Source organism: Oncorhynchus masou, chromosome 9 (assembly GCF_036934945.1).
Source record: "Oncorhynchus masou masou isolate Uvic2021 chromosome 9, UVic_Omas_1.1, whole genome shotgun sequence".
Lineage (NCBI taxonomy): Eukaryota > Metazoa > Chordata > Actinopteri > Salmoniformes > Salmonidae > Oncorhynchus > Oncorhynchus masou.
The window spans coordinates 49,641,764-49,666,763 of record NC_088220.1 but is presented as its reverse complement, the minus strand read 5'-3'; the positions used below and the strand labels follow the sequence as shown (position 1 = coordinate 49,666,763).

General features: G+C 50.9%; 1 protein-coding gene across 2 annotated transcripts in view; it reads left to right on the top strand.

Moving 5' to 3' along the window:
* Positions 1-25,000, top strand: part of dscaml1 (Down syndrome cell adhesion molecule like 1) — a 187,131-nt gene that overhangs the window by 107,625 nt on the left and 54,506 nt on the right. For both annotated transcript variants that reach the window (XM_064974275.1, XM_064974274.1), the window contains exons 4-7: positions 18,060-18,206; positions 18,994-19,272; positions 22,565-22,840; positions 23,076-23,375. In XM_064974275.1, the coding sequence (XP_064830347.1) occupies positions 18,060-18,206; positions 18,994-19,272; positions 22,565-22,840; positions 23,076-23,375 (1,002 nt within the window). The remainder of the gene's footprint in view (positions 1-18,059; positions 18,207-18,993; positions 19,273-22,564; positions 22,841-23,075; positions 23,376-25,000) is intronic.

Below are 25,000 nucleotides of genomic sequence, written 5' to 3'. Positions count from 1 at the left end.
GATGAGCTCCTGCATTTTTCAGCATTTTCTTTAAAAAAGATAGATTTGGAGTTAGATAAACTTGGATTTTTTGTCAGGAACACATACTGGATTCTACCCTCTACAACATAACCCCCACTTCAAATCAAAACTTAAAACCTACAACCTGATTTTGGACGGAATTACGGAATCACCTGGAAGGTTCACAACTACCAAGATTTATTCTCTATACAGCAAATTCTCTGGAAAACAACAGAAACCTGGAAAACCCCATCCAACCTGGAACTGAGTGAGTAATGCTTAGTCCGAAACTATATTTTAAAAGCCAAAAGCCAAGAAGAAAAATACAAAACATTACTTTATAAGGACTGAATTCTAACATAATTCTGCCAAGCTTGATACAGCTTCAACTAGTACTGACGTGTCAAGTGAGAGGTGTCAAAGCCCATTAGCCCAACAATGGCAGGAGAGTCACACAGTCTACCCCAACCAAATGGAGAGGCCTTAGAGGCTCCCTCCTGCTGTTCAGAGGTAATTAAAATACAGTACCCTCTGCATGTAAAGAATGATAAGTCAAGAAAAGATTACAAAATGAAGCTCCTTATGGAAAATCAAGAGACACTTTTTGCTGACTATTACAAAAATGGGAACATCAGCAACCTTATCTTCCACACAAACCATCCCCTGGCATGGCACAGTGCTATATTAGCACACTACCCCTTTGTTAAGAGAGGGGGGGTTAACGAGGGGTGGAAACTCAGAATACTTGATAACGAGGACTCTGAGTCAAGTAATATTAATATCTATAAGTCCGGAACAGTGATGGTACAAAGTAACCCCAAACAGTTTCAGCTGGACTTTCACCTAATCAAAGAATTAGCCCATCAGGAGAAGCTCTCCCTTGAAAAAGATACCCCCACACCGAGCGGGTCAGACCAGACCTCTTCACTATGTAACCCCACAGACGAGCAACCCCCAGCGGAGAGTCAACCCCCCAACACAGATTATCACTCCCTCATTGAAATGAAGGACAAATTCACCCAGCTGGAGATAAGGCAGGTGGAGCTGGAACAGCAGGTGATTACACTTCAGTCAGCACAGACCCAGACAACAGCCCAGCACAACAACAGCCCCTTAACCAGACCAGGAGAGCTGGAGGTGGACAGAGACATATCTGCACTTTGGACAGTGGTGAGACAAATACAACAGGAGAAAGAGGAGCAGAACAGAGCACTAGAGGAGAGTATCAGACTGCTGGTGGAGGAGAGGTTGAGGGGGATGGAGGAGAGGGTGAGGGGGATGGAGGAGAGGTTGAGGGGGACGGCGTGTGACAGAGAACAACCCACTAGAGAGGTGGCCACCCCCACAGAGAAGCAAGCAGAACAGCCCACCTCAGCACCCAACAAAAGTCTCGACACCACAGCAGAACAGACAAATGAAGAACCCCAAGCCCGCCGGCTCTCACCCCCTCTGAGCACCCCCTGTCAGCCACCCTGATAGCCCTTCTGATAACCCCCCACACCCACTGAGGACAAACACAAGACACAGATTGTACTACTTATGGACTCAAATGGGAAATATATAGAAGAAAAAAAACTTTTTCCCAAACACAGTGTATCTAAACTCTGGTGTCCAAACACCCAGAGCGCCCTAGACCTTCTGTCTGAGGCCAAACTAGGCTCACCCAGCCACATAATAATACATTCAGGCACAAACGACCTGAGGGCACAACAGGAAAGAGTGGCCACAGCACTGAAGGGAGTGATTGAAAAGGCTTCTTCTACTTTCCCCAACGCACAAGTGGTTATCTCCACCCTGCTACCACGAAAAGACTTCCACCCTGCCACAATACAGCGGGTAAACGCAAGTATTTCCCGTGACTGTGCCTCAAAACCAAACGTTTTCCTGGCCCACCACTCCACCCTGGACTTGAACAGCCTCTATGACCAGGTCCACCTCTACAAGGCAGCAGTGCCCATCTTTGCCCGAACTCTAAAGGACATCGCTCTCAAACGTATCCCCAACACTTCACACAGGAGCAACAGATCAATAGACACCCACCCAGACCAGCGAGACACCCTCCCAGACCTGCAGGACCCCCCCCCCCCCCCCCGGACCTACACATAGAGGACCCACGCCAAGAGGAATTACACCCAGACCACCGCACACCCAGACACATCCACACCCCTACCCCCACCAATCAACACCCCCACGTCAACCATGCCCACACCCCATTTAGGCCCCCTCAGATCAGACCTATGCCACTCCTGCCCACCCCATGCACCCCACCCCCGCAAAGAGGGCCTCAACATGGAAGCCACACATACGCCCAGGTAGTGAGCGGGCAAACAGTCCCAACCCCCACTCTCACACTCGCCCAAGCCAATGGCATGTACCAGATGCTCAGCAGACTCTGCTCACACTTACTGGCCTGAGGCCAAACCACAACCAACAACATTGGACACTTTATGGAACAAAAAGCCTTTACTATTTCATCCTGGAATATCCAAGGCCTGAGGTCATCTGCCTTTGGCCTGAAGAGCAGAAACCCGGACTTCACCAAAGAAATCGGTAATACAGACATTGTCATCCTGCAAGAAACCTGGTATAGAGGAGACAGACCCACTGGATGCCCTCTAGGTTACAGAGAGCTGGTAGTCCCATCCACCAAACTACCAGGTGTGAAACAGGGAAGGGACTCGGGGGGTATGCTAATTTGGTATAGAGCAGACCTAACTCACTCCATTAAATTAATCAAAACAGGAACATTCTACATTTGGCTAGAAATTGAAAAGTAAATTATTCTAACAGAGAAAAATGTCCTCCTGTGTGCTACCTATATCCCCCCACTAGAATCCCCATATTTTAATGAAGACAGCTTCTCCATCCTGGAGGGAAATCAATCACTTCCAGGCCCAGGGACATGTACTAGTCTGTGGCGACCTAAATGCCAGAACCGGACAAGAACCTGACACCCTCAGCACACAGGGGGACAAACACCTGCCTGGAGGTGACAGCATTCCCTCCCCCGTATGCCCCCCTAGGCACAACTATGACAACATAACCAACAAAAACGGGTCACAACTCCTGCAGCTCTGTCGCACGCTGGGTATGTACATAGTCAATGGTAGGCTTCGAGGGGACTCCTATGGTAGGTACACCTATAGCTCATCTCTTGGCAGTAGTACTGTAGACTACTTTATCACTGACCTCAACCCAGAGTCTCTCAGAGCGTTCACAGTCAGCCCACTGACACCCCTATCAGACCACAGCAAAATCACAGTCTACCTAAACAGAGCAATACTCAATCATGAGGCATCAAAGCCAAAGGAACTGAGTAACATTGAGAAATGCTATAGATGGAAGGAATGCAGTTTGGAAACCTACCAAAAAACAATTAGGCAACAACAAATTCAATCCCTTTTAGACAATTTCCTGGGTAAAACGTTCCACTGTAATAGTGTAGTATTTGACCTCTCAGCTTCCCTATCAAATCTAAAAATCTCAAATAGAAAACCGAAGAAAATTAACAACAATGACAAATGGTTTGATGAAGAATGCAAAAATCTAAGAAAGAAATTGAGAAACCTGTCCAACCAAAAACATAGAGACCCGGAAAACCTGAGTCTACGCCTTCACTATGGTGAATCACTAAAACAATACAGAAATACACTACGGAAAAAGAAGGAACAGCATGTCAGAAATCAGCTCAATGTAATTGAAGAATCCATAGACTCTAACCACTTCTGGGAAAATTGGAAAACACTAAACAAACAACAACACGAAGAATTATCTATCCAAAATGGAGATGTATGGGTAAACCACTTCTCCAATCTTTTTGGCTCTATAACAAAGAATAAAGAGCAAAAACATATACATGATCAAATACAGATCTTAGAATCAACTATTAAAGACTACCAGAACCCACTGGATTCTCCAATTACATTGAATGAGTTACAGGACAAAATAAAAACCCTCCAACCCAAAAAGGCCTGTGGTGTTGATGGTATCCTCAATGAAATGATCAAATATACAGACAACAAATTCCAATTGGCTATACTAAAACTCTTTAACATCATCCTTAGCTCTGGCATCTTCCCCAATATTTGGAACCAAGGACTGATCACCCCAATCCACAAAAATGGAGACAAATTTGACCCCAATAACTACCGTGGAATATGCGTCAACAGTAACCTTGGGAAAATCCTCTGCATTATCATTAACAGCAGACTCGTGCACTTCCTCAATGAAAACAATGTACTGAGCAAATGTCAAATTGGCTTTTTACCAAATTACCGTACAACAGACCATGTATTCACCCTGCACACCCTAATTGACAACCAAACAAACCAAAACAAAGGCAAAGTCTTCTCATGCTTTGTTGATTTCAAAAAAGCCTTCGACTCAATTTGGCATGAGGGTCTGCTATACAAACTGATGGAAAGTGGTGTTGGGGGTAAAACATACGACATCATAAAATCCATGTACACAAACAACAAGTGTGCGGTTAAAATTGGCAAAAAACACACAAATTTCTTCACACAGGGTCGTGGGGTTAGACAGGGATGCAGCTTAAGCCCCACCCTCTTCAACATATATATCAACGAACTGGCACGGGCACTAGAAAAGTCTGCAGCACCCGGCCTCACCCTACTAGAATCTGAAGTCAAATGTCTGCTGTTTGCTGATGATCTGGTGCTTCTGTCACCAACCAAGGAGGGCCTACAGCAGCACCTAGATCTTATGCACAGATTCTGTCAGACCTGGGCCCTGACAGTAAATCTCAGTAAGACCAAAATAATGGTGTTCCAAAAAAGGTCCAGTCACCAGGACCACAAATACAAATTCCATCTAGACACTGTTGCCCTAGAGCACACAAAAAACTATACATACCTTGGCCTAAACATCAGCGCCACAGGTAACTTCCACAAAGCTGTGAACGATCTGAGAGACAAGGCAAGAAGGGCATTCTATGCCATCAAAAGGAACATAAATTTCAACATACCAATTAGGATTTGGCTAAAAATACTTGAATCAGTCATAGAGCCCATTGCCCTTTATGGTTGTGAGGTCTGGGGTCCGCTCACCAACCAAGACTTTACAAAATGGGACAAACACCAAATTGAGACTCTGCACGCAGAATTCTGCAAAAATATCCTCCGTGTACAACGTAGAACACCAAATAGTGCATGCAGAGCAGAATTAGGCCGATACCCACTAATTATCAAAATCCAGAAAAGAGCTGTTAAATTCTATAACCACCTAAAAGGAAGCGATTCCCAAACCTTCCACAACAAAGCCATCACCTACAGAGATGAACCTGGAGAAGAGTCCCCTAAGCAAGCTGGTCCTGGGGCTCTGTTCACAAACACAAACACACCCTACAGAGCCCCATGACAGCAGCACAATTAGACCCAACCAAATCATGAGAAAACAAAAAGATAATTACTTGACACATTGGAAAGAATTAACAAAAAAACAGAGCAAACTAGAATGCTATTTGGCCCTACACAGAGAGTACACAGCGGCAGAATACCTGACCACTGTGACTGACCCAAAATTAAGGAAAGCTTTGACTATGTACAGACTCAGCGAGCATAGCCTTGCTATTGAGAAAGGCCGCCGTAGGCAGACATGGCTCTCAAGAGAAGACAGGCTATGTGCTCACTGCCCACAAAATGAGGTGGAAACTGAGCTGCACTTCCTAACCTCCTGCCCAATGTATGACCATATTAGAGAGACATATTTCCCTCAGATTACACAGATCCACAAAGAATTCGAAAACAAATCCAATTTTGAAAAACTCCCATATCTACTGGGTGAAATTCCACAGTGTGCCATCAGAGCAGCAAGATTTGTGACCTGTTGCCACGAGAAAAGGGCAACCAGTGAGGAACAAACACCATTGTAAATACAACCCATATCTATGCTTATTTATTTTATCTTGTGTCCTTTCAAATTTGTACCTTGTAAAAACACTGTATATATATATATAATATGACATTTTCAATGTCTTTATTGTTTTGAAACTTCTGTATGTGTGATGTCTACTGTTAATTTTTATTGTTTACCTTACTTGCTTTGGCAATGTTAACACATGTTTCCCATGCCAATAAAGCCCCTTGAATTGAATTGAATTGAGAGAGAGAGAGAGAGAGAGAGAGAGAGAGAGAGAGAGAGAGAGAGAGAGAGAGAGAGAGAGAGAGAGAGAGAGAGAGAGAGAGAGAGAGAGAGAGAGAGAGAGAGAGAGAGAGAGAGAGAGAGAGAGAGAGAGAGAGAGAGAGAGAGAGAGAGAGAGAGAGAGAGAGAGAGCCTATAGGTGAACAGAAACAGTTGGGAAGATTCTTTGCCTAGGAGTATTGGATTCAATGTTGAGTATGTGTATGCAATGTCACTGTGTCATTGTTAATGCTGATCCCTCAGCCACTATGTTGGGAGCCTGATGGTTTGTGTGAAAGCTCCTGTGAGGATGCCTTTGGTGTGTGTCTCCTAGCTAATGATTATCTGCATGGTAGTTAGTCCTCTGTATCGATCCCAGAGCTCTCTCTCTTTCGCTCTCTCTCCTGTTCTCTGTTCATTCTACCTTCACTCATTTAACACCACCTAAAAAATGCAGATTCCGTTCATGAAGGGGCCCTCCTCAACCACACACACGGACACACACGGGCCCTGCTCGCATCACCGTGTGCCACTGCAGTGCCCCCCTACCCAGCGGTCGTCACGTGACCGTGCAGGCCCTAGCAACAGCCAGTGAGAGAGCGAAAGACCTAGACTGGCGAAAGAGAAGGAAAGACAGGAGCAAGACACTAGAGAGAGAGAGAGAGAGAGAGAGTGAGAGACACAGAGAGAGAGAGAGAGAGAGAGAGAGAGAGAGAGAGAGAGAGAGAGAGACACACAGAGAGAGAGAGAGAGAGAGAGAGACGAAGGGATGGGGAAGGGAGCGGAGCATTAATAAGTAATGGGCCCGACAGTTTGAAACACTCCTGGATAGCATTGCGGCGACGGAGGCAGCATCATTTGCATGTGGTCCAAGAACAAAACCCTCCCTCCTGCCTAACCGGGACGCAATGTCCTCCCTCTCTCTCAACGCGTCTTTATCCGTCCCCTTCGTCTATTTGTCGCGGTCTACCGGTCTCCATGCTTCGCACTTCGTCTCTCTTCCATCGTGTGTCTTTTGACTCCTCCCCTGTAGTTGTCTCTGTTGTTGTTGTTGATCTGTTGTTACCCCCCTCCACCAAACCACCCGGGCGGTGGACACTCTTGCCTTAACGTGTGTTTTTCCTCAGTTGCCATTGAGTTGTTTTTTTCCCCTCTCTCACTTTTTCTTCCCCCTTTTACTTGGAGACGATTTGTTGAAAGTGGCAGCCGTATAGGATGAGGATATATTTAGCCATGCCTTGTCTTGCCTCCCCTCCTCCCTCCCCTCTCGCAACCGTCTCTCGAAGACGATGGGGGTTTCCTTCCACGTTCAAAACGTACAGAGAGGCAGAAATGCTTGGGGCTGAAAAATGTGTGTGTGCGTGTGTGTGTGTGTGTGTGTGTGTGTGTGTGTGTGTGTGTGTGTGTGTGTGTGTGTGTGTGTGTGTGTGTGTGTGTGTGTGTGTGTGTGTGTGTGTGCGCGCGTGCGGTTTGGGACCCTTTAGCGTCGGCGTTTGGGCCTAAAGACACACACACAAACACACACACACACATTCAATAGCAGCTTTATTCTGCACTCGACCCTGCCCCGGGCTGAGCAGCCAAACACACTCCATTACTTACAGGGCCTCCTGAAAGAGGAGGAGAGGGGAGGAAGGAGAGACAGAGTGAGGGAGATGTGGGGCAGAGGGGGATTTTTTTAGGTTCTTCCATAGTGGGGTAGACCACTATGCACACACACACATGCGCACGCACACACATGCACACACACACACACACACACACACGCACACGCACACACACGCGCACACACAGGCACACAAACTCCTGGAGGCGGAGACAGACTAGACAAGAATTGATCTGCTCTCCCAAAAGGAAAGGCTCGCATGCGAGGAGAGGAGGGAATTGTTTGTGCACATGTGTGGTGAATATGCCTGCAGCCTCCCATCCTCTCTTTCCTCTTTCTGCCTCTCCCTCCATCCATCTCCATCTGCCCTCCTCCCTGTGGGGTCAGCCTTTTCTCTCCTCCGCTGACTCTCTCCATCCGGGCCCAGACAGTCTCCCTTAACGACAGGTGTGTCGCTCTCGCGCTCTGATTTCACAGAAAGCAAAAAGGGTATAATCGGATAAATAGCAAATGCCCCTGAAAAGTGAGCTAAGGGGGCGAGGAGGGAATGGAGGGAGGATCTCTACCCTGTCGGAGATACTAAACAGATCAAACACAGACTCAGCGACCACCGACTGCCTATAGAAAAAGGGAGACATGGCTACCCAAAGAGGAGAGTCTATCTGGTCACGGCTCCAACAGAGGAGGTAGAGCCAGAAGATCCACTTGTTCCTCTACTGTGAGAAGTACTCCCAAATAAGGTCAGCCATCATCACTAGGAACACTCCACTACTGATGGTTCCAGGGGGAGGTGAGGAGGGGGGTAACAGTTCCCTGTTCATCAACTAGATTAAAGAGAAGGCCTTGTCCACCTCCTCCTCTTAGCCTTACCCCCTTTCAGTGCACACTTTCACTTTCCTCTCTCTCCCTCTGCTTTCCACACTCTCCCTCTCCACTCCTTTCCTCTCTCTCTCTCTCCCTCTCCACTCCTTTCCTCTCTCTCTCCCTCTGCTTTCCTAGCTCCCCCTCTCCTCTGCTTTCTCTCCCTCTCCTCTCCTTTCCTCGCTCCCCTCTCCTCTCCTCTCTCTCCCTCTGCTTTCCCCTCTCTCCCTCTCCCTCCATCTCCTTTCCTCTTTCTCCCACTCCTTTCCTCTCTCTCCCTCTCCTCTTCCTCTCTCTCCCTCTGCTTTCCCCTCTCTCCCACTCCCTCCATCTCCTTTCCTCTTTCTCCCACTCCTTTCCTCTCTCTCCCTCTCCTTTCCTCTCTTTCCCTCTCATCTCCTTTCATCTCCCTCTCCTCTCCTTTCCTCTCTCTCCCTCTGCTTTCCTTTCTTTCCCTCTCCTCTCCTTTCCTCTCTCCCTCTCCTCTCCTTTCCTCTATCTCCCTCTGATTTCCTCTCTCTCACTCTCCTCACCTTTCCTCTCTCCCTCTCTTTCCTCCCTGTCCTCTGCTTTCCCCTCTCTCCCTCTCTTTTCTCCCTCACCCTCTCTTTTCCTCTCTCTCCCTTTCTTTCCTCCCTCCCCTCTGCTTTCCTCTCTCTCTCTTTCCCTCATCCCCCTCTACTTTCCTCTCTTTCCCTCTCCTCTCCTTTCCTCTTTCCCTCTCCTCTCATTTCCTCTTTCTCTCCCCCTCTCCTCTCCTTTCCTCTCTCTCCCTCTTCTCTCTTCTCCTCTCTCTCCATCTGCTTTTCCATCTCTCCGTCTCCTTTCCTTCCTCCCCTCTGCTTTCCTCTCTCTCTCTCTCTCTCTCTTCCCTCTCCTCTCCCCTCTCTCCATCTGCTTTCCACTCTCTCCATCTCCTCTCCTCTCTCTCCCTCTGCTTTCCCCTCTCTCCTTCTCATTTCCTCTCTCTCCCTCTCTTTCCTCCCTGTCCTCTGCTTTCCCCTCTCTCCCTCTCTTTTCTCCCTCACCCTCTCCTTTCCTCTCTCTCCCTTTCTTTCCTCCCTCCCCTCTGCTTTCCTCTCTCTCTCTCTCTTTCCCTCATCCCCCTCTACTTTCCTCTCTTTCCCTCTCCTCTCCTTTCCTCTTTCCCTCTCCTCTCATTTCCTCTTTCTCTCCCCCTCTCCTCTCCTTTCCTCTCTCTCCCTCTTCTCTCTTCTCCTCTCTCTCCATCTGCTTTTCCATCTCTCCGTCTCCTTTCCTCCCTCCCCTCTGCTTTCCTCTCTCTCTCTCTCTTTCCCTCATCCCCCTCTACTTTCCTTTCTTTCCCTCTCCTCTCCTTTCCTCTCTCCCTCTGATTTCCTCTCTCTCCCTCTCCTCTCCTCTTCTTTCCTCTCTCCCTCTCTTTCCTCCCTCACCCTCTACTTTCCTCCCTCACCCTCTGCTTTCCTCTCTCTCCCTCACCTCTCCTTTCCCCTCTCTCCCTCTGCTTTCCACTCTCTCCCTCTCCATTCCTTTCCTCTCTCTCGCTCCCTCTCCTCTTCATTCCTCTCTCTCCCTCTGCTTTCCTTTCTTTCCCTCTCCTCTCATTTCCTCTCTCTCCCTCTGATTTCCTCTCTCTCCCTCTCCTCTCCTTTCCTCTCTCCTTCTCTTTCCTTTCTTTCCCTCTCTACTCCTTTCATTTATTTCCCTCTCCTCTTCGTTCCCCTCTCTCCCTCTGCTTTCTTTTCTTTCCCTCCTCTCCTTTCCTCTCTCTCCCTCTGATTTCCTCTCTCTCCCTCTCCTCTGATTTCCTCTCTCCCTCTGATTTCTCCTCTCTCCCTCTCCTTTCCTCCCTCACCCTCTGCTTTCCTCTGTCTCCCTCTCCTCTCCCCTCTCTCACTCTGATTTCCTTTCTCTTCCTCTCCTCTACTTTTCTCTCTCCCTCTCCTCTCCTTTCCTCTCTCTGCCTCTCCTTTCCTCTCTCTCCCTCTCCTTTCCTCTCTGTCTGTCTCCTTTCCTCCCTCCCCTCTGCTTTCCTCTCTCTCTCTTTCCCTCATCCCCCTCTACTGTCCTTTCTTTCCCTCTCCTCTCCTTTCCTCTCTCCCTCTGATTTCCTCTCTCTCCCTCTCCTCTCCTCTTCTTTCCTCTCTCCCTCTCTTTCCTCCCTCACCCTCTACTTTCCTCCCTCACCCTCTGCTTTCCTCTCTCTCCCTCACCTCTCCTTTCCCCTCTCTCCCTCTGCTTTCCACTCTCTCCCTCTCCATTCCTTTCCTCTCTCTCGCTCCCTCTCCTCTTCATTCCTCTCTCTCCCTCTGCTTTCCTTTCTTTCCCTCTCCTCTCATTTCCTCTCTCTCCCTCTGATTTCCTCTCTCTCCCTCTCCTCTCCTCTCCTTTCCTCTCTCCCTCTCCTCTCCTTTCATCTCTCCCTCTGCTTTCCACTCTCCCTCTCCTTTCCTCTCTCTCCCTCTGCTTTACTTTCTTTCCTTCTCAACTCCTTTCCCCTCTCTCGCTCCCTCTCCTCTGCTTTCCTCTCTCTCTCTCTCTTTCCCTCATCCCCCTCTACTTTCCTCTCTTTCCCTCTCCTCTCCTTTCCTCTTTCCCTCTCCTCTCATTTCCTCTTTCTCTCCCCCTCTCCTCTTCTTTCCTCTCTCTCCCTCTTCTCTCTTCTCCTCTCTCTCCATCTGCTTTTCCATCTCTCCGTCTCCTTTCCTCCCTCCCCTCTGCTTTCCTCTCTCTCTCTCTCTTTCCCTCATCCCCCTCTACTTTCCTTTCTTTCCCTCTCCTCTCCTTTCCTCTCTCCCTCTGATTTCCTCTCTCTCCCTCTCCTCTCCTCTTCTTTCCTCTCTCCCTCTCTTTCCTCCCTCACCCTCTACTTTCCTCCCTCACCCTCTGCTTTCCTCTCTCTCCCTCACCTCTCCTTTCCCCTCTCTCCCTCTGCTTTCCACTCTCTCCCTCTCCATTCCTTTCCTCTCTCTCGCTCCCTCTCCTCTTCATTCCTCTCTCTCCCTCTGCTTTCCTTTCTTTCCCTCTCCTCTCATTTCCTCTCTCTCCCTCTGATTTCCTCTCTCTCCCTCTCCTCTCCTTTCCTCTCTCCTTCTCTTTCCTTTCTTTCCCTCTCTACTCCTTTCATTTATTTCCCTCTCCTCTTCGTTCCCCTCTCTCCCTCTGCTTTCTTTTCTTTCCCTCCTCTCCTTTCCTCTCTCCCTCTGATTTCCTCTCTCTCCCTCTCCTCTGATTTCCTCTCTCCCTCTGATTTCTCCTCTCTCCCTCTCCTTTCCTCCCTCACCCTCTGCTTTCCTCTGTCTCCCTCTCCTCTCCCCTCTCTCACTCTGATTTCCTTTCTCTTCCTCTCCTCTACTTTTCTCTCTCCCTCTCCTCTCCTTTCCTCTCCCTGCCTCTCCTTTCCTCTCTCTCCCTCTCCTTTCCTCTCTGTCTGTCTCCTTTCCTCCCTCCCCTCTGCTTTCCTCTCTCTCTCTTTCCCTCATCCCCCTCTACTGTCCTTTCTTTCCCTCTCCTCTCCTTTCCTCTCTCCCTCTGATTTCCTCTCTCTCCCTCTCCTCTCCTCTTCTTTCCTCTCTCCCTCTCTTTCCTCCCTCACCCTCTACTTTCCTCCCTCACCCTCTGCTTTCCTCTCTCTCCCTCACCTCTCCTTTCCCCTCTCTCCCTCTGCTTTCCACTCTCTCCCTCTCCATTCCTTTCCTCTCTCTCGCTCCCTCTCCTCTTCATTCCTCTCTCTCCCTCTGCTTTCCTTTCTTTCCCTCTCCTCTCATTTCCTCTCTCTCCCTCTGATTTCCTCTCTCTCCCTCTCCTCTCCTCTCCTTTCCTCTCTCCCTCTCCTCTCCTTTCATCTCTCCCTCTGCTTTCCACTCTCCCTCTCCTTTCCTCTCTCTCCCTCTGCTTTACTTTCTTTCCTTCTCAACTCCTTTCCCCTCTCTCGCTCCCTCTCCTCTTCTTTCCTCTCTCTTCCTCTCTTTTCCTCTCCCTATTTCTTCCCTCCTCCTCTGCTCTCCTCTCTCTCCCTATCCTCTCCTCTCTCTCCCTCTCCTTTCCTCTCTCCTTCTCTGCTTTCCTCTCTCTCCCTCTCCTCTCCTCTCTCTCTCGCTCTCCTATGCTTTCCTCTCTCCCTCTCCTTTCCTCTCTCCCTCTGCTTTCGTCTCTCTTCCTCTTCTTTCCTATCTCTCCCTCTCCCTCTCCTCTCCTTTCCTCTCTCACCCTCTGCTTTCCTCTCTCTCCCTACCCTGTCCTCTCTCTTCCTTTCCTTTCCTCTCTCTACCTCTCCTTTCCTCTCTCCCTCTCTTTCCTCACTCCCCTCATCTTTCCTCTCTCTCCCACTGCTTTCCCCTCTCTCCCTCTCCTTTCCTCTCTCTCCCTCTCCTTTCCTCTCTCTCCCTCTGCTCTCTCCTCTCTCCCTCTCCTTTCCCCTCTCTCCCTCTCCTTTCCTCTCTCTCCCTCTGCTTTCCACTTTCTCCATCTCCACTCCTATCCTCTCTCTTGCTCCCTCTCCTCTTCTTTCCTCACTCGCTCTCTGCTTTCCTTTCTTTCCCTCTCCTCTCTTTCCTCCCTCACCCTCTGCTTTCCTCCCTCCCACTCTGCTTTCCTCTCTTCCTCTCCTTTTCTCTCTCTCTCTCTCCCTCTCTTTCCCTCTTCTCTTCTTATCTCTCTCTCCTTCCTCCTCCTCTAATTTCCTCTCTTCCCCTCTACCTCCCTTTCCTCTTTCTCTCCCCCTCTCTTCTCCTTTCCTCTCTCTCCCGCTTCTCTCTTTTCCTCACTCTCCCTCTGCTTTGCCCTCTCTCCCCCTCTCCTCTCTCTCCCTCTGCTTTCCTTTCTTTCCCTCTCCTCTCCTTTCCTCTCTCTCCCTCTGCTTTCCTTTCTTTCCCTCTCCTCTCCTTTCCTCTTTCCCTCTCCTCTCTTTTCCTCTTTCTCTCCCCCTCTCCTCTCCTTTCCTCTCTCTCCCTCTTCTCTCTTTTCCTCTGTCTTCATCTGCTTTCCCTTCTCTCCCTCTGCTTTCCTCTCTCTCCCTCTGCTTTCCACTCTCTCCCTCTTCTCTCGTTTCCTCTGTCTTCATCTGCTTTCCCCTCTCTCCCTCTGCTTTCCTCTCTCTCCCTCTGCTTAACACTCTCTCCCTCTCCTCTCCCCTCTCTCCATCTGCTTTCCACTCTCTCCCTCTCCTCTCCTCTCTCTCCCTCTGCTTTCCCCTCTCTCCCTCTAATTTCCTCTCTCTCCCTCTCCTTTCCTCTCTCTCCCTCTGCTTTCCACTCTCTTCCTGTCCACTCCTTTCCTCTCTCTTTCTCCCTCTCCTCTTATTTCCTCTCTCTCCCTCTGCTTTCCTTTCTTTCCCTCTCCTCTCCTTTCCTCTCTCCCTCTGCTTTCCTCTCTCTCCCTCTGCTTTCCTTTCTTTCACTCTCCTCTCATTTCCTCCCTCTCCCTCTGCTTTCCTCTCTCTCCCTCTGCTTTCCACTCTCTCCCTCTCCTCTCCCCTCTCTCCCTCTGCTTTCCCCTCTCTCCCTCTCCTTTCCTCTCTCTCCCTCTGCTTTCCACTCTCCTTGTCCACTCCTTTCCTCTCTCTTGCTCCCTCTCCTCTTCTTTCCTCTCTCTCCCTCTGCTTTCCTCTCTCTCCCTCTCCTCTCATTTCCTCTCTCTCCCTCTGCTTTGCCCTCTCTCCCTCTCCTCTCCTCTCTCCTTTCCTCTCTCTCCCTCTGCTTTTCCCTCTCTCTGTCTCCGTTCCTCTCTCTCCCTCTCCTTGCCTCTCTCCCTTTCCTTTCCTCTCTCTCCCTCTGCATTCCTTTCTTTACCTCTCCTCTCCTTTCCTCTCTCCCTCTGCTTTCCTTTCTTTCCCTCTCCTCTCCTTTCCTCTATCTCCTTCTGCTTTCCTCTCTCTTCCTCTGCTTTCCTTTGTTTCCCTCTCCTCTCATTTTCTCTCTATCCCTCTGCTTTCATTTGTTTCCCTCTCCTCTCATTTCCTCTCTATCCCTCTCTTTCCTCCCTCACCCCCTGCTTTCCTCTCTCTCCATCTGCTTTCCCCTCCCCCTCTGCGTTCCTCTCTCTCCCTCTGCTTTCCACTATCTCCCTCTCTTTTCCTCTCTCTCCCTCTGCTTTCCCCTCTCTCCCTCTCCTCTCCTCTCTCTCCCTCTGCTTTCCCCTCTCTCCCTCTCCGCTCTCTCCCTCTGCTTTCCTCTCTCTCCCTCTGCTTTGCCGTCTCTCCCTCTCCTCTCCTCTCTCCTTCCCTCTCCTTTCCTCTCTCCCCCTCTGCTTTCCCCTCTCTCCGTCTCCTTTCCTCTCTCTCCCTCTGCATTCCTTTCTTTACCTCTCCTATCCTTTCCTCTCTCCCTCTGCTTTCGCCTCTTTCCCTCTCCTCTCCTTTCCTTTATCTCCCTCTGCTTTCCTCTCTCTTCCTCTGCTTTCCTTTCTTTCCCTCTCCTCTCATTTTCTCTCTATCCCTCTACTTTCCTTTGTTTCCCTCTCCTCTCATTTTCTCTCTATCCCTCTCTTTCCTCCCTCACCCCCTGCTTTCGTCTCTCTCCGTCTGCTTTGCCCTCTCCCCCCTTTTCCTCTTTCTCTCCCCCTCTCCTTTCCTCTCTCTCCCGCTTCTCTCTTTTCCTCTCTCTCCCTCTGCTTTGCCCTCTCTCCTTTCCTCTCTCTCCCTCTCCTTTCCTCTCTCTCCCTCTGCTTTCCTCTCTCTTCCTCTCCTTTCCTCTCTCTCCCTCTCCTTTCCTCTCTCTCCCTCTGCTTTCCTTTCTTTCCCTCCTCTCATTTCCACTCACCCTCTCTTTCCTCCCTCACCCTCTGCTTTCCCCTCTCCCGCTCCTTTCCTCTCTCCCTCTGCTTTCCTCTCTCCCCCTCTGCTTTCCTTTCTTTCACTCTCCTCTCATTTCCTCCCTCACTCTCTGCTTCCCTCTCTCTCCCTTTCCTCTCCTCTCTCTCGCTCTCATCTGCTTTCCTCTCTCCCTCTCCTTTCCTCTCTCCCTCTGCTTTCCTTTCCTCTCTCTCCCTCTGCTTTCCTTTCTTTCACTCTCTACTCCTTTCCATTCTTTCCCTCTCCTTTCCTCTCTCTCCCTCTGATTTCCTCTCTCTCCCTCTCATCTCCTTTCCTCTCTCCCTCTCTTTCATCCCTCACCCTCTGCTTTCCTCTCTCTCCCTCTCCTTTCCCCTCCTTCCTCTCCTTTCCTCTCTCTCCCTCTCCTGTCGTCTTTCTCTCTCATTCCTCCCTCCCCCTCTGCTTTCCTCCCTCCCCCTCTGCTTTCCTCTCTCTCCCTCTCCTTTCCTTTCTTTCCCTCTCCTCTCCTTTTCTCTCTCTCCCTCTGCTTTCCTTTCTTTCCCTCTCCTCTCCTTTTCTCTCTCTCCCTCTGCTTTCCTTTCTTTCCCTCTTCCTCTCCTTTCCTCTCTCTTCCTCTCCTTTCCTCTCTCTCCCTCTCCTGTCCTCTTTTCCTCTCATTCCTCCCTCCCCCTCTGCTTTCCTCTCTCTCCCTCTCCCCTCCTTTCCTCTCTCCCTCTCTTTCCTCCCTCCCCCTCTGCTTTCCTCTCTCGCCCTCTTTCTCTTCACTCCTTCTCAATCCTTGCCCCTCCCCTCACCCCTTTCTTCTCTGTCCTCTCTCCTTTCTGCCCTCTTTCCCTCCTATTCTGTAATGTGCTCTTTCTTTCCCTGGCTGCGGCTGAACTGGCACCCTATTCACTATATATTGCACTACTTTTGATCAGATCCCTGTGGTCCTTTGTCAAAATTAGGGCACTATATATGGAAGAGGGTGCCATTTCAGTTGCACTTCCTGTCTGTGTCAGTGTGTTGTGACAGGGTGGTGAGGGTGTTGTACGAAGTGCACATTATTCTGTAAGACTTAATACCCAGGTTGGAACTAAAGGGCAGGCTCGCAATTACAGCCTTCACGGCCTCGCACTCAGCACGACAACAGTTAGCCAGTTAACACACAGACACATCTCTACGGTAGTACTAAAGGACACACACAGGTAAATAGATACTAAGCCATATACATGTTTTTTTGAACACTCATAGTAGAAAACGGTATACTGTGTGTGTGTGTGTGTGTGTGTGTGTGTGTGTGTGTGTGTGTGTGTGTGTGTGTGTGTGTGTGTGTGTGTGTGTGTGTGTGTGCGTGTGCGTGTGCATGTGTGCGTGCGTGCGTGCATGTGTGTGTGACCTGTGCGTATAATCCAGCGTCTATGAGATAGTTGAATGTTGTGTGAATGTTGAGATGAGGTTGTCGCCAGTTTTGGAGGCAGGAAGGAACAGGCGATCCGGTTGCAGTGCCGTCTGAGTCTTGTTAGAGTGATGGAGTGTGTGTGTGTGCGTGTGTGTGTGCGTGTGTGTGTGCGTGTGTGCGTGCGGCGGGGAGCCAGCCTTGTCGTCTCTGCTTTAATAAATCTCATTTGGATGGAGCTGTGGAGCCATAAAGTGCATCGATCGCCATCCCTCACACTGCCGCTGCCAGGGCACACACACACTAATGCCCACGCGCTTTATACACTCTCTCCTCACACGCACACACTCCTTTATAAACTCACACAAAAATTGAAGACCAAGTATACTGGTCAAAATAACAGACATAAAACTCATGTCTTTGAATTTATTAGGGTCAGTGTGCCTGGCCAGATGCCGACCAATAGCTACAGGCACTTCCCCTTGCAGCAAGTGTGTGTGGTGTGTAAGTGTACGCTCAAAAAAAAACATTTCCCCTCCTACTTTCTCATGCGTATACGACATGCAAACATTCCCAGAGTCCTTGAGAACACAGTTGTTAACAAACAAGAACCAATCTGAAAACACACTCCCCTTGAAACACTCTGAAACAAAACACACACACACACATCATAATAGTCCCCAAAACTCACAGACAGTGGAATAATGCACCTCTCTCAACCCGAGCCAGTGGAGAACAGACAGATGAACGTCAACAGAGGAGTGTAAAAGGGCTGAACACTGAAATCCACTCTGTGTGTCTGTGGGCTTCATGTTGGATCCGGGCCTCATCGACATGAGGATAAATCAGGGGCAGGCTCAGGCACTCACTGATGTGAAATGAAGATGACACTAATATACTGTTACAATAACACAACCGCTGAAATATTAACACATAACCTCTCCCTCTCTTTCCCTCTCTTTCCCTCTCTTCCCCCCCTCTCTCTCTCTCTCTCTCTCTCTCTCTCTCTCTCTCTCTCTCTCTCTCTCTCTCTCTCCCTCCCTCTCTATCCCTCTCCCTCTCTCTCTCTCTCTCTCTCTCTCTCTTTCTCCCTCTCCCTCCCTCTCTATCCCCCCCTCTCTCTCTCTCTCTCTCTTTCCCTCTCTTTCCCTCTCCACCTCACTCTCCTTCTCCCTCTCCCTCTCTCTCTCTCTCCTTCACATACTCTCTGTATTTAAAGCATAAATCATTAGATGGACAGCATTTGATAGCTGACACTTTTTTAGTTTTGGACACATGGACTGACGTCCTCCTCTTCCTCCTCCTCCTCTTCTCGCCTACAGGGAACCGTTTCTTCCTGACGTCGTTCGGGGCCCTGTACATATCAGAGGTCCAGAAGGAAGATGCCCTGTCCACCTACCGCTGCATCACCAAGCACAAATACAGTGGAGAGACTCGCCAGAGCAATGGAGCCAGGCTGTCTGTTATGGGTGAGAGAGAGAGAGAGAGAGTGTGTATGTGTGCGTGAATGTGTGTGTGGATATGTGTGTCGGTGATGTGTGTGGGTATGTGTGTGGGTGGGTGGGGGATGGGGGGTATGTGTGTGGGTGGGGGGTATGTGTGTGGGTGTGTGTGGGTGTGGGGGTATGTGTGTGGGTGTGTGGGTGGGGGGTATGTGTGTGGGTGGGGGGGGGTATGTGTGTGGGTGTGTGGGTGGGGGTGTGTGTGTGGGTGTGTGGGTGTGGGGGGGGGTATGTGTGTGGGTGGGGGGTGGGGGGTATGTGTGTGGGTGTGTGGGTGGGGGGTATGTGTGTGGGTGGGGGGGTATGTGTGTGGGTGTGTGGGTGGGGGGTGTGTGTGTGTGGGTGGGGGTATGTGTGTGGGTGGGTGGGGGGTGTGTGGGTGGGTGGGGGGGTATGTGTGTGGGTGGGTGGGTGGGGGGTATGTGTGTGGGTGGGGGGGTATGTGTGTGGGTGTGTGGGTGGGGGGGTATGTGTGTGGGTGGGGGGGGTATGTGTGTGGGTGGGGGGGGGGGTATGTGTGTGGGTGGGGGGGGGGGGGGGTGTATGTGTGTGGGTGGGGGGTATGTGTGTGGGGGGGGGGTATGTGTGTGGGTGGGGGGGAGTATGTGTGTGGGTGAGTGTTTTGTCTGTTGGGCCAATACCGTCTTACAGATCATGGGTTCTTGTTATCCTTGTCTTCACAGAACAGAATTTGGAGAAAATTTCAGCATGATCAATTTCAGTATTGCTAACGCTCCCCCCTCCCCCCTCCCAGACCCTACGGAGTCCACCCCCTCAGTGTTGGACAGTTTCCAGTCCGGCGAGGTCCAAGTGGGACGTAATGTGGAGCTGCCCTGCATCGCCTCGGGCTACCCCAACCCCACCATCCGCTGGCTGAAGGACGGGCGCCCGCTGCCCGCCGACTCCCGCTGGACGCGCCGCCTCACGGGCCTGACGGTCAGCGACCTGCGTCTGGACGACAGCGGCAACTACATCTGCGAGGTCACCAACAGCTTCGGCTCCAAAGAGGTGACCGGTCACCTCAACGTCATCGGTGAGTCACAGGTCACACGTCCCTGTACGAGTCCCTGGGTTAGTTCACCCCACGTTACCGGAACAGTTTGTTGTTTTGGGGCGAAGGCCTGTAGATGCGTTCCTATGCACATATTGGCCTAATGCACAGCTCCCTCAGAATATTAACTCATCCTGATTGGAGATTTACGCTTGCCGGTTTTATTTCCAGCGCCACGTCAGTCAGTGTCGTCCGTCTTAAGTTAGTACGGCCGGGCAACCACATTGTCACAGTCATTGTAAAACGTTTGACGTGTTTAAGGTATTCGGTCGGGCATGTTATCGTGATGTGTTTTTTTTTTTTTTGGGGGGGGGGGTTTGACTTCTCGTTTTGGTCGTTTCCGGTGCCTTCGGGTTTATCCAGTATCAGAGGATGCTTCATGTGTAGGTTTTGCTATTGCCTTGATGCTATTGATCCCAGAGCCACAGACATGTACTATGTATGAGGAGGCTGTGTACTGGCCGTCCGGGACTGGCTTGTAATACAGAAACGCTGTCGTCCTGCAGCTCCGTCCCCATGACTGAACACAACCACATTTGCATGTAGAATGGGATCCACCACCCTCCTCTCAACCGCGGGGGTTGGGGGGGGACTGTTGCACATTCAGCCGTTGCGTTCCTACCACCGCTGTCACCTCTCAAGACCGATCGCCTCGTCCCCCCCCCTTCTACCTGACAGAGGTGTTTACGTAAAGGGGAGAGAGAGCGTGAGAGGGATTGATAGGGAGGAGAGGAGGAGATGAGGGGATCGTTTAAGCTCTGTCGGCTGTGTCCTGGACCCCTGTCAACTTCGCCGCGGCCCCCTCTCTGAGATGAGTTTGATCCTGATCTCCCGGGACACCTCGCTCCCCTTCCTGCCCGCTCCATTCCGGGTCTCTCGGAACCCCTGCCGAGCGTGGCCGTGGTGACAGGAGAGAACACTGGTTGTTCCGTGGAGCAGCTTCCCCTGTGTGTCACTGGGTGGAGGGGGGTTATTGTTTGGGGGAAGAGATCTGGGAAGACCACACAGACACACATGGGATGGTGATGTTGAGGAGTGGGAGGGAGGATGAGGGTGGGAGGAAGGATGAAGGAGGATGAGGGAGGGAGGGAGGAGGGAGGATGGGGGTAGTGGATGTTGGTCCGTTTGGCCGGAGGGCACATCATGGTGAACTCGCACAAAACCTACCTGACAGGGCAGGGGAGGTGGGATAATCATACACACACACACACACACACACACACACACACACACACACACACACACACACACACACACACACACACACACACACACACACACACACACACACACACACACACACACACACACACACACACACACACACACACACACACACACACACACAGCAGTCCCCAGCACATAACACCAGCTGCCTTATTGCTCACTGACATTTTCGCTCCCTCTCTGTCTCTCTGTCTCAGTTTCTCAGGGTGTCTCATATTCACAGACACCCGTGTCTTTCTCTCTCTCTCTCTCTCTCTCTCTCTCTCTCTCTCTCTCTCTCTCTCTCTCTCTCTCACCCCTGCACATCACATATCTCACCCCTCTCCTTCTCTCTACCTCTCTGCATAGGACATGTCTACCCCCTCTCCTTCTCTCTACCTCTCTGCATAGGGCATGTCTACCCCCTCTCATTCTCTCTCCCTCTCTGCATTGGGCATGTCTACCCCCTCTCCTTCTCTCTACCTCTCTGCAGAGGGCATGTCTACCCCCTCTCCTTCTCTCTACTTCTCTGCAGAGGGCATGTCTACCCCCTCTCATTCTCTCTACCTCTCTGCATTGGGCATGTCTACCCCCTCTCCTTCTCTCTACCTCTCTGCATAGGGCATGTCTACCCCCTCACCTTCTCTCTACTTCTCTGCAGAGGGCATGTCTACCCCCTCTCCTTCTCTCTACCTCTCTGCAGAGGGCATGTCTACCCCCTCTCCTTCTCTCTACCTCTCTGCAGAGGGCATGTCTACCCCCCTCACCTTCTCTCTACCTCTCTGCAGAGGGCATGTCTACCCCCCTCACCTTCTCTCTACCTCTCTGCAGAGGGCATGTCTACCCCCTCACCTTCTCTCTACTTCTCTGCAGAGGGCATGTCTACCCCCTCTCCTTCTCTCTACCTCTCTGCAGAGGGCATGTCTACCCCCTCTCCTTCTCTCTACCTCTCTGCAGAGGGCATGTCTACCCCCTCTCCTTCTCTCTACCTCTCTGCAGAGGGCATGTCTACCCCCTCTCCTTCTCTCTACCTCTCTGCAGAGGGCATGTCTACCCCCCTCTCCTTCTCTCTACCTCTCTGCAGAGGGCATGTCTACCCCCTCTCCTTCTCTCTACCTCTCTGCAGAGGGCATATCTACCCCCTCTCCTTCTCTCTACCTCGGGGTATATAGTCCAGCCATGGGAGAGTTGATTTCCATCCAGTGTAGTTGCATTTCCACCACATCTCTATCATAGCGATGCTGTACACCGACTCCACTGCCAGTATGTACTGTACCAGAGGAGGCTGGTGGAAGGAGCTACCGGAGGCTCATTGTAATAGAATCAATAGGACGGAGTCCAACACGTCGTTTCCGTGTGTTTGATGTGTCTGGTAACATTTCATTGATTCCATTCCAGGCATTACATTGAGCCCGTCTGCAGAGGTTTCACTGAATTTCTCTGCAATAAGTGTAAATGTCAGAACTGTAAATGCAAGTTTGATTTGTTGTCCCAGAAGCCTCCTCTGTACTGCACTGTAAAACTCACCTGGGTGATGAACTAATGGCAGCCATTTTGTACCAGGACATTCTACTGTACATGCATGTCTTACTTTGAACTCTCTGAATGAAGAAATTATGAAATATACTTTCTTACATTTTTGGGGAAGGAAAATTACTAACGGAAGTTACAGCATTTACAAAATAATACTTCTCTGGTTTCATTCTGGCCTCTTCCCCCTCTCTCTCTCTCTCTCTCTCTCTCTCTCTCTCTCTCCCCCCTCTCACTCTCTCTCTCCCCCTCTCTCTCTCTCTCTGTCTGTCTGTCTGTCTGTCTGTCTGTCTGTCTGTCTGTCACTCTCTCTCTCTCTCCCCCTCTCACTCTCTCTCTCCCCCTCTCTCTCTCTGTATGTCTGTCTGTCTCTCTCTCTCTCTCTCACCCCCCCCCCACTCTCTCTCTCTCTGTCTCTCTCTCCCCCTCTCTCTCTCTCTCTACCTCTCTTTACCTCTTTCTCTCTCTCTACCTCCCTCCCTCCTTTCCAACTATCTCTGCCTCTCCCCTCTCTCTGCTTCCTCACTTCTCTCCAAAGAGCCGTTGAGAGTGACTCTCTCTCCCAAGAACCTGAAGACGGGCATCAGCAGCACGGTGATCCTGTCGTGTGCTGTGCAGGGTTCTCCCCACTTCACCCTGTCCTGGTACCGCAACACAGAACCCGTCCTCCCCGACCAGCACTTCTCCATCCAGGGGGCCCACAACGAGACCCTGTTCATCTCCGCTGCCCAGAAGAGACATTCGGGAGCCTACCAGTGCTTCGCCACCCGCAAGGGCCAGACCGCACAGGACTTCTCCATCATACTGCTGGAGGGTAAGGAATGTGTGTGTGAGTTAAAGGGGTTGGTTGGGGGTGTGTGTGTGTGTGTGTGTGTGTGTGTGTGTGTGTGTGTGTGTGTGTGTGTGTGTGTGTGTGTGTGTGTGTGTGTGCGTATCAGTGTTTTGCCATCTGCAGGAACCCGATCTCATAGGGTGAGAAGTGTGAGGGATAGGCTGTGTGCGTGCACGCGTACCTATCATCTCCCCCCTCTCCACCTCTTCTTCCTCAGATGGTACGCCCCGTATCGTGTCTTCCTTCAGTGAGCGTGTGGTGGTCCCGGGGGAACCCTTCTCCCTCATGTGCGCTGCCAAAGGTGCCCCTCCCCCCACCATCACCTGGACTCTGGATGACGAGGCTGTGGCCAGGGACCCGTCCCGGGTGAGGGCCAGCCAGTACACGCTGTCGGACGGCTCCACCGTGTCCCACGTCAACGTCAGCAGCCCGGAGATCCGCGACGGAGGGGTGTATCGCTGCGCCGCACGCAACTCGGCCGGTAGCGCCGAGTACCAAGCGCGCATAAACGTAAGAGGTGCCTGTCTACTTTTCAATATCAGCCATAGGGTTCTAATACCCGCCCTCCCAAACCCCCTTACCTTTACCCCTCCTTTCCCCTCTTCTCCTCGCCTACTCTACATTCCTTTTCTCTCTCGCTTTCTCTGTGAGTTTGTGTGCCGTGTGTGTGTGTGCCGTGTGTATGTGTGCCGTGTGTGTGTGCCGTGTGTGTGTGCCGTGTGTGTGTGCCGTGTGTGTGTGCCGTGTCTTTCCAAATATCTGTTGTTTTTCAACTCTCGCCAGTTCTCTATCAGTCTTTGTTCTTCCAGCCCATATGTTTGTCTGTCACTGTCTCGCTCTGTCCCTCCCCTCTCTCTACTCACTCTCTCACAGTCTCTCTATTACACACACACACACACACACACACACACACACACACACACACAGACACAGACACAGACACAGACACAGACACACACACACAGACACACACACAGACCCACACACACAGTTTGAGTGTCAAAGCCAGCAGAGTGAACAGGGTATTCCTCCAGAAAGAAAGAGACAGAGAGGGACAACCATGGCAGCCACAGTCTGACAGAGAGGGAGGGAGAGTGGGAGAGTTAGAGCGAGCGAGTGAGAGAGAGAGGGGGTTGGGTAAAGAGAGAAGTGAAGACTGAAAGATAGGGGGGTTACAACAGGGTGTGAGATGGAGGGAGTAGATGGAGGATAGCAGGGGACAGAGAGAGAAAGAGAGAGAAAGAGAGAGGTACGCAGAGAGGTGGAGACAGATGGTGAGGGACAGAGGGAGAACGGAGGAGAGGAGAGGGTGAGAAGAGGAGAGGAGAGCCACGTCTCATCTGAGCGTGTGTCAGAGGGGTGATGGGGAGCAGTGATGACAGGCCTGGTGATGTCACTGTCACCACGGTGATCGTCGGGGACAACATGGTCAGAGCGGCACTGATGGCCTGAGCCATGTCACTCTCCACCTCTCCCTCCTCTGTCTCCATTTCTTCCTTCTCTCTCTCCATCTCTCTCAGTAAGAGGCTCAGTTATGACACGTGTGTCTGTTCCAAGGAGACATGCCAGAATGCTACATTGGAGTGAGAACGAGTTGTTGCCAGGGACTCTCAAACCCAGCAGTAACACACACTCTGCTAGCAGTAACACGCACTCTGCTAGCAGTAACACGCACTCTGCTAGCTATAACACGCACTCTGCTAGCAGTAACGCGCACTCTGCTAGCAGTAACGCGCACTCTGCTAGCAGTAACACGCACTCTGCTAGCAGTAACACCCTCTCTGCTAGCAGTAACACGCACTCTGCTAGCAGTAACACGCACTCTGCTAGCTATAACACGCACTCTGCTAGCAGTAACGCGCACTCTGCTAGCAGTAACGCGCACTCTGCTAGCAGTAACACGCACTCTGCTAGCAGTAACACGCACTCTGCTAGCTATAACACGCACTCTGCTAGCAGTAACGCGCACTCTGCTAGCAGTAACGCGCACTCTGCTAGCAGTAACACGCACTCTGCTAGCAGTAACACGCACTCTGCTAGCAGTAACACGCACTCTGCTAGCAGTAACACGCACTCTGCTAGCAGTAACACGCACTCTGCTAGCAGTAACACGCTCTCTGCTAGCAGTAACACGCACTCTGC